Below are 9291 nucleotides of genomic sequence, written 5' to 3' on the forward strand. Positions count from 1 at the left end.
CTATCCTACAGCGCACACGGCTACAGATTATGGTTACACACAGAGGCAACAAGAAGCTCCACCACCACCACCTCCTGTCACTACGCAGAATTACCAGGTGGGTTCCAAAAGAGTTACTTCTGTTGTATGATTTTGAAATGATACATTTAAAGGAGGAGGCCTGTTTGGGTAAGTAAATGGGATAATATTTATGTGGGTTTTATTCTGTGAATCACAGGTTAAGTATGACTCAGATTACTTCATAGCAAAAACTGATAGAATGTGAAATGAGTGTGGTCTCATATGGCCCATATAAATGAATATCAGCAATAGTGCTCCAGGAGCTAAGAATTAGACATTCACACAATAAGCAATGAATTGATGTTTACCTCCAAGTGATTTTCTGAAACTACTGCTGAAAAGAGTAGTACTGTCTTGTTTGTGCTATTTTAAATGTTCAAGTAGCATGCAGTAAACTAGATCATGGAACTGATGTAGATGAAAAAACTGTTCCAATAAAAATCTTCAGTGCAGGCAGAAGTAGTTCCCTTGTCAGACTTGTGGGTGCCACATGAGTTCTGATACCAAACATAAAAGAACAGAAAATTGCCCTGGGAGAGTCACTACCCTTTTGGTAGTTTTTGGGTACCCTTTGCGAGATCACTGCCTAACCTTGTGTGTCTATAGGCTTCTACAAAAGGGAACCATTTGTCTGTATTCATCTTGGATGTTAAAACAGTATAACTCTTGTAATAATTTTAGCTTTCTTAGTCGTAAACTTAATAAGGCATTATCTACATTCTAATCAGTATTTTAGTTTGTTTAAGAGGACTGTGCTATTGCTGCATGTTCACAGTTCTTTCGTATAGCTCTTATATTTTGAAAATACACTGCCAGGGATGGGGCAGCCACAGCTTCTCTGGGCACCCTGTGCTAGCACCCTCACTGCCCTCACCACCCTCACAGGGAAGAATTTCTTCTTGATATCTAATCTAAATCTCCCTTCTTTGAGTTTAAAGCCATTCCCCCCTTGTTTTATCCTTACAGGCGCTTGTAAAAAGTCCCTCTCCATATTTCCTGTAGGCCCCTTTAGGTACTGGAAGGCTGCTCCAAAGTCTCCCTGGAGCCCTCTCCTAGGCTGAACAAACCTAGGTCTCTCTGCCTGTCATTGTAGGAGAGACCACAACTCTTTGAGTGCGATCGTTGGCCTCAAAGCATGAGGTTAATTCCTGTATTACGTCTGAAAAAGACTATCAGGGTTGTTTTCAGGCTTGAAGTATCTGTAAACATAAATTTAATTTCTTCAATGTATTTATTTGTGTATACTCTATCTGCACTTTTTTTTTTAACTCTGCTTTAATGGACAAGAAGAAAATACATTGTTTCTTTGACTTTTAGTACTCCAGGCATATACTTCAAGGAGAAACCTGCTAATTTTTCTTTTCTGAATTTTTAGGATTCTTATTCCTACGTTCGGTCTACTGCCCCAGCTGTAGCTTATGACAGCAAGCAATACTATCAACAGCCAACAGCAACTGCGGCAGCTGTGGCTGCTGCTGCCCAGCCTCAGCCTTCAGTAGCTGAGTCGTACTACCAGACAGGTGGGTGGCATTATTCAAACTGCTGTCATTACACACAGTCTGTGTGCTACTTTAATAGCTGAAAAATAGTTTTCTTAGTATTTCACATTATCCAGATATGTTGGGGGTTTTTTGTTTTGTTTTGTTATATAATTGCTGTCAATGCGTGGAAAAATTTGCTGCCCCTAGACCTCGAATGCTATTGTGATCTTGCTATAAGTAACTGTCTCTCAGGTTTAGATTGTTACTAAATGCACTCAAAATGTACTTCTAGGCAAACTTTTTGTTGATTTATCTAGAAACCTTGCTGAAATAGGTGTAAATAGTTCACGGTGGGTTCAAATGATAACTTGATTGTAAAGACTCATATTTAATTCTTTAATTACTTTATGTAGCTCTTTATGATTGCTGTATGTAGTTCTGTCATGATTGCTACAAAACATAAATCCTATTTACTTTAGAAATAATAGAAAAGTTTAGGTGTGCTTTTGTTTTGTGTACTCTAGTAAAACCATTGAACGAAAACAGGGCAGCACAGATAATACATCTGATGCTTACTAGTGTGAGCTGTGACACTGATTGAACAGTTGTGTGATACATCGTATACATGTGTGATACATGTGTAACTGTGACTGTAAAAAAAACAAAACAAAACAAAACCACTTACACATAAAAAAAACCCACACCAAAAAAACAAACCCCAAACAAACAAAAAAAAAACCCCAACAAACCATAAAACTAAACCCCAAAACCAAGCAAACAAAAGCACCAAAAGAAAAACCACTTGTTACACTTTTATTCCCCAGCATATAGTTAAGTATCACTTAATATGGTTTGCATTTCATTCAACTAAAACATAACAATGTTTGTATGCTTTTATTTTCTACCCTAATTAGCTCCAAAAGCAGGATATAGCCAAGGGGCAACTCAGTATACCCAAGCCCAGCAAACACGGCAAGTGACAGCTATAAAACCTGCAACGCCAAGTCCAGCAACAACTACATTTTCTATATATCCCGTATCTTCTACTGTGCAGCCAGTAGCAGCTGCAGCTACTGTGGTTTCATCCTATACTCAAAGTGCGACATACAGTACAACAGCAGTTACTTACTCCGGTAAGAATTTTGCATATTATGTTGCTGGCATCCTTGCAGTTGCTACTTATGAGTATTCAGGATATTAGTAGTTCGTGTTCAATTGCATGATAATCTGAGAAGTATCAACCAGTTAGATCATTATAATGGCAAAATATTTTGCTGTAAAACAAGTTTGATGTTTATATGTGCCTATTGTGTTACATATGAGAATACATGAAGTGTTCGCATTGCTGTGTGCATGGTGTTTTGTGACTTACTGTACAGTTTTGAAAGAAAAGATGAGGGATAGAAAAAATAAGGAAATGCAGCCACACAAATGCTACCCAGGGAAATTGGAAGGGAGCATGCTGGCATCAAACAGCAGTTACAGAGGCAGGGAGTAGCAGTCCAATATAAATTTAGTAAGTTTGGGTTGTCTTGACCTAAAATGGGAAGAGAATGGGTGCTGAGAAAACCACTTTCCTTCAAACATTAGAAATCCAAAAAGTGGTTAAAGATTAAAAGATGGTAAATTTATGGTCAGATGCTAAATCCGCTGGCATCTTGCAGCTATCTTAAACTTTTTGTTTTGTTTCCTGTTTAAAAAAGGATTTTAAGACTTCCTTGAGGCAGAGCCTAATAAGAGGATTAAAATAGTTGATGTAGAAAGTAGATGCAGAAAGTTTATGAGAAAACTGGCTCAGAGGTATGGAATCCCAGTTTTCCTTGATTTAATCAACTTTGGTGCTAGATATCAAGGACTGCATAGCCAGGTTTTAGCAGGCAAACAGCTTTTTTGTGCTAGAACAACTTAGAATAGAATAGAATAGCACTATCCATTCTGTCTTTTATCTTTTTTTTTTTTTTTTACCCTTCCTTTATATAATGTTTCTCCCTCCTCCTTGCCATTTGGAAACTTGAACAGCAAATCTGTTTCTGGAAGACTGCTTGTGGCCTTTGATAAATCTTTTACTAAAATTCTTGTTACGGCATACTTGGTCTTACCAGACATACCAGAAATTTCACATATTCTTTAGGGATGCTTTGATGTATTTAACATGTCTGTGTGTCTGCAAAGATGTGTCTAGAATCAGATACATTCCTGATACAACTAGTAGCTATGTATTTGTGTAGTCTGAAACATGAAGAAAAATTCAGACTGCCTAACAAGATCTCAATAAGTCATTTATATCCTGTCCCCACCTTCCAACTCTATTATGCAACATGTTTTGATGTTAGTGTATTATGTAATTGATACATGGTGTACAGTGATGTAACATTCTTTATTTTGATCTTTGAGGTACCTCTTATTCTGGTTACGAAGCTGCAGTGTATTCAGCTGCATCATCCTATTACCAGCAACAGCAACAGCAACAGAAACAGGCAGCAGCAGCCGCTGCTGGACAGCTGCTTGGACAGGGACCACCTTTACTAAAAAGGCACCATTCCAAAATAAGCAACTGAAACCAAAACAACCTCCCAAACCACCCCAGATCCACTACTGTGACGTTTGTAAGATCAGCTGTGCTGGACCACAGGTACCTTTGTTATGTAATATTCTGCTGTAAAGTTTAGTCGTAATTTCTTCAGCTGAGAAACTGACCCGTTATCTTGGACAGGGACCACCTTTACTAAAAAGGCACCATTCCAAAATAAGCAACTGAAACCAAAACAACCTCCCAAACCACCCCAGATCCACTACTGTGACGTTTGTAAGATCAGCTGTGCTGGACCACAGGTACCTTTGTTATGTAATATTCTGCTGTAAAGTTTAGTCGTAATTTCTTCAGCTGAGAAACTGACCCGTTATGTGTTAACTTTTAAAGCCCTGATTCTATACTTCTATCAAAGGAATAATTAAATGAAAATGTGCGCTATTGTAGAAAGAGTTCCTATGAGAAGACTAAAAGATACATCCCATGAGTTTCTACAGAGACGCTTCAGCTGTGCTTTGGACTTCAGAAATATTCTAAACTTCGAATTTGATTTGCTTTTTTAGCATAGCAGACTTGTTAGGTAATACTTATTTCAAAACTATGGAATTACATAAATTTTGTGAATGGTAAGCCTGCAAGTTTATTCAAGTGTGTAGGAAGTAGATACCAATTCATGCAGAGTGTTTATGTGTGTGCCTGACTAGACAGTTCTTACTCTTTCAGTAAACTTGTCATTATTTCCCACCCTGCCTGCTCTCTAGATTGCCAGAGACCAATCTAGAACAACTGTTGTGTATGAACAAATACCAGCTTCTGCGTTTCATTTTCAGCACAGCATTATTTATGCACTGCCTTCTTTTGAATTGATTTTTTTACTTCTTTTGATCACTGTGGTCTTGTTCAAGGAAAATTCAAGTCAAGAATAGTTGAATGCAGTTCTCTGATCATATCAGGTTTTCAACGGTGATACCTGTTCACCAGTATTTGATTGAGGAAGTGAGACATTAGAGGAGAAAAACCCATTTTGTATTGCCTAATGGAATCCTGGTGATGGATAAGAAAATTTATTAGTCTTAGAAGTGGCCTGCTAATGCCTTAAAGCATGTCATATGGAAGAAATGCTCAGTGTAGGAAATCCTTGTTAGACAAAGCATGTGTTTTATGCTATGTTCTGTATTACATGTATTCACATGAATGATGACGATGAACAAGCAGTATGAAGACAGCTTATTTTGTGTGTATTGTTTAAACAGACTTACAAAGAACACTTAGAAGGCCAGAAACACAAAAAGAAAGAAGCAGCATTAAAAGCTTCCCAGAACACCAATAACAGCAGCACTTCTGCTCGTGGAACTCAGAATCAGTTGCGCTGTGAGCTTTGTGACGTGTCTTGTACAGGGGCAGATGCTTATGCTGCCCATATCCGTGGAGCCAAGCATCAGAAAGTAAGAGTTTCTTCTTGTTCTTATTATACAAGTCAGTTGTGTATTTCTTCACATCACTTTTTCTCATCTTAGAAGAAAATATGCAAAACTCATACAATGTAATTATTTTGTTTAAAAACAATTAGTTCTGCTTTTTGTTTCAAACTGATCTTTAAGCTCACTATTAGAAAGGCCTTGTTGGAAGAAAGGGGGACAAATACTGCCATGTATCATCAGTGGCAAGAGGGTGTATTGGGGGCTTCAGTGAGAAGAGGGTGTGTAAGTTGTAGGAAGAAGGTGTAGAGTAAGATGCGGAAAAGAGTCAATGAGGACATGCAGTTGCATGTTTGTGCCCCTTAACTCTTTCCAAGACTTCTCTTGATACTTGTCTTAATTGTCTGGTGCTGTGAAGCTTTCAGTGCACTTTGAAACACTGTAAACTGAGTCAATGCCAAGGAACACAAATATTATGTATCACTCCTTGGTATTTCTTGCAAAGAAAATTGGCATTTGGGAGCAAAGAACAATGTCCTGTAGTAGATCTTACAATAAAATTTGAAGACTTTTGATAAACATGTTTTCCCTACTGTTTGGGTGCAGTTAGGTGGGCATAATGGAATGAAGACTGTAGGCTGCACTGCAAACCCTGTGACCTGTGTTTTAAATTTATCCATGCAATAGTAAACACAGTGTCAGCATACAAATTTTCCTCATAGCTCTAGAGAGATTAATGTCAGTAACAAATACAGTATTATTATTCAGGTTTTGTAGCTGCATATTTTGCACCTCAGAACACTGTACAAAGTGGCATCAGTAACTGTACATGTTAAAATAAATGAATGTCATAGTAGATTTAAAACAAATTTCCCACAAGAGCAAAGATTATAATTAGATAGACTTGCCTAATGCTTCTTTCATTGAGCCATTATATTTTTGGGTTGTGTCCAACAACTCCATAGGTATATGGAGTACGGTATGTATATTATCCTTATATATTTGGATATGGCTTTCTCTGCCTCATAGATGGTTGCTAACTACTGCTAATTCAGGTTGTCATCAGTGTAAAAATGAAACCTCAAAGGACTCTATTTATGTGGTACACTGAAGAATCTTGTGCATTCTACTGGAAAAAGTAATTTTGAAGAGCTGCTTGAACTTAAATTTACAGAATTGTGTGACTGATGTATCTGTGTGACTGTGTATTCTGAAGGCTAACAGACTTAAGCCCCAAAACCTAAGAAGTTTATGCATACAGTTGTGAGCATATCATGATTGTGTACATGTGCTTGCTTTAAAGGCATGTCTCAAAGATTTTTATGTAATTTATTTTTTTTTACTATTTTCAAAACCAGGTCTGTAGTTTTGATTTTGCATGGTTTGTTCTTACAGAGTACATGCCTTGCTTTTTCAGCTGATGGTAAGCTGTCACCAGAAATCAGTATTACTCTGTTTCAGGCATGTTGTGGAAGGGCCTCTGCTTGTTGCTTCTAAGAATAAGCATATACCTCTTTACTTTGTATGAGACACTAAGGAGGTCTGAAGTACACCTCATGCATTCTTCTTAACTGTCTCTGCAGATGTGCCTTTTTTTGTTGTGTTTTTTAAAAAAAGAAAACTATTGCCTAAGGAATCTGTTTGGGTTTACTAGGTAACCTGGAAATTCTTTAAATATGAATAGTCTCGAAACACAGTGATCAGAGACAGTGTTGTTGAATCTATATTAAATATCTCCTTATTTACAAATATTATTTGGGAATTAAATAGTTCAATGCACTATGCTGTTGGAGGGACAGTAAAAGCAACCAGGCAACAAAACAATCACATCGAAACAGTTGGAGCAAAATATTTCCTTGAGCTGTACTGGCTTCTGAGTTTATTGGCTTTTTGTTTTCATCTGCACAGCCTTAGGAGTAAACATCTGAATTTCTAATGGAAATGAGCAGTGTGAGGTAACTGTTAACTACTTTCTTGTTACAGATGACGAGCTTTTACATGTGTAGGTTTGGGGTTTTTTATTTATTTTATTGCCAGGATCACTTTTTATGAAGAAGCAATAACTAACTTTTAGTTATATTGATTTTTTTAGTTACACTGATGTATGTGTTACATAACTTCTTATAGTTATCCCAGGGAGGTCATATTAAGATTTTTTTCTTCATTTTTACAGGTAGTGAAGTTGCACACAAAACTTGGCAAGCCCATTCCTTCAACTGAACCGAATGTGGTTACACAAGCTACTTCTTCAACATCCACATCTGCTTCTAAACCAACTGCCTCTGCTTCAAATATAGCAACTAGCAGCAGTACTGTGAATTCCTCTGTTGCATCCTCTGCAGTGAAAATTCTTACTCCCACAACGAACACACCACTTAACACTGCGTCCAACAACAAAACATCTTCAACTCCTGCTAATATACCTGTAAAGAAAATATCTACACCGAAAATAAACTTTGTTGGCAAGTACAGAAGTCAGTCTTTATTTTGAAACCTAACCTATTCTATATTTGTTTATAAGACTTAGTGCAGCAAATACAAATGTATTTAGTTAACTTTTACTTGAGTAGCTCTGTGTTTAAGAGAATCACTCGTTAAAATAAGAATTTATATAAAGGTTGTGCTTTAAAATCTGTGATGTTTTCTAGGCAGAAAATTTACGGTGTTTTCTGTTGTTGTCTCCACTGGACCTCTCTCAGAGGCTTTTCCCATGTGCATAAGCCGCCTTTCACCTTTGGTTTCTTATATTGTAGCTGCTGGAATATTGCAGTTCATAGTCCAGTTGGTCTTGGTTTCAGTTTACAACCTGGGCTGTTAAGGCAACCTGGAGTAGGCTGGCGGTTGATAATTGGGCAACTGAAACATCCTTGTAACAGCAGAAACCTAACAGTGGAAACTTTTTTGAAGTTTCATTTTGAAATGAGCATAATACATTAAGAGATAGGAACCAGCAGTTCCACAATAAGCCATCCTGCTCTTCAAGGCAAGACCTATGCAGCTGCAACACTGAGAGTATACTACATTTGTTAGTACAGACATTTTGAAGTTTTAAAGTGCTTTTTTTTTTTCTAAATGAATAAAAAAATTTGATGTCATAAAAGGTATTATTAAAATATATTTGCTGAGTTGTTCCCATTTAGTCCATTCAGTATGAAAATTAATAATGAAAATGTCAATTACATAAAGCAGAAGTTTTTCTTGCTAAAATGAAAAATGAAGTGTCTAAGTAACTTGAATGTTGTTAAACTTGTTTTTTAAAATGCTTAATTGTATTTGAAACATGTTTAAGTTTTAACTAATTTTGAAGAACTGATAATGCTTTGGCCATTACATTGATATTTGCAAATAAAGTCTTCAGTTTGCACATTATGTGTAATGACATTCTAATTTTATGAAAGTTAACAGTTTAACTTTTTTGATTTGTAGGTGGCAATAAGCTTCAGACGACAGGAAGTAAACTGGAAGAAATGAAATCAGCCGAAACTGTTAAAACAACTCCTCCTGCTACAGTACAAACACAGGAAGCGAAACCAGAGACATCAGCTGAACCAGTGACTCCCACAACTCTTGCTGCCTTGCAAAGTGATGTCCAACCAGTGGGCCATGACTATGTGGAGGAGGTATACATGAAAACGTGTTATATTTTTTAACTATTGTAGTGAAAATTCGTTCAACATCAACCAGAATCACAGAGTGGTTGAGGTTGGAAGATACTTCTGGAGGCCTTTCTGCTCAGGTGGGGCCACCTTGAGCCATTGCCCCGGGCCGTGTCAGCTTTTGAGTATCTCCATGGATGGAGATT

General features: G+C 37.2%; 1 protein-coding gene across 1 annotated transcript in view; it reads left to right on the forward strand.

Annotated features, from left to right (window-relative positions):
- The window catches only part of LOC104404765 (zinc finger RNA-binding protein-like), a gene marked incomplete at its 5' end in the record, with an annotated part of 9338 nt that extends 199 nt beyond the window's left edge, over positions 1 to 9139 (forward strand). The window contains 8 exon segments of the mRNA XM_010013290.1: positions 1 to 97; positions 1436 to 1580; positions 2456 to 2674; positions 3936 to 4034; positions 4037 to 4173; positions 5325 to 5516; positions 7663 to 7951; positions 8916 to 9139. The exon segment at positions 1 to 97 is cut by the window's left edge and continues 35 nt beyond it. Coding sequence (XP_010011592.1) covers positions 1 to 97; positions 1436 to 1580; positions 2456 to 2674; positions 3936 to 4034; positions 4037 to 4173; positions 5325 to 5516; positions 7663 to 7951; positions 8916 to 9139 — 1402 coding nt within the window.
- Between the last annotated feature and the right edge of the window lie 152 nt (positions 9140 to 9291).

Source organism: Nestor notabilis, unplaced genomic scaffold, assembly GCF_000696875.1.
Source record: "Nestor notabilis isolate BGI_N333 unplaced genomic scaffold, ASM69687v1 scaffold6184, whole genome shotgun sequence".
In the NCBI taxonomy this organism is placed as follows: Eukaryota; Metazoa; Chordata; class Aves; order Psittaciformes; family Psittacidae; genus Nestor; species Nestor notabilis.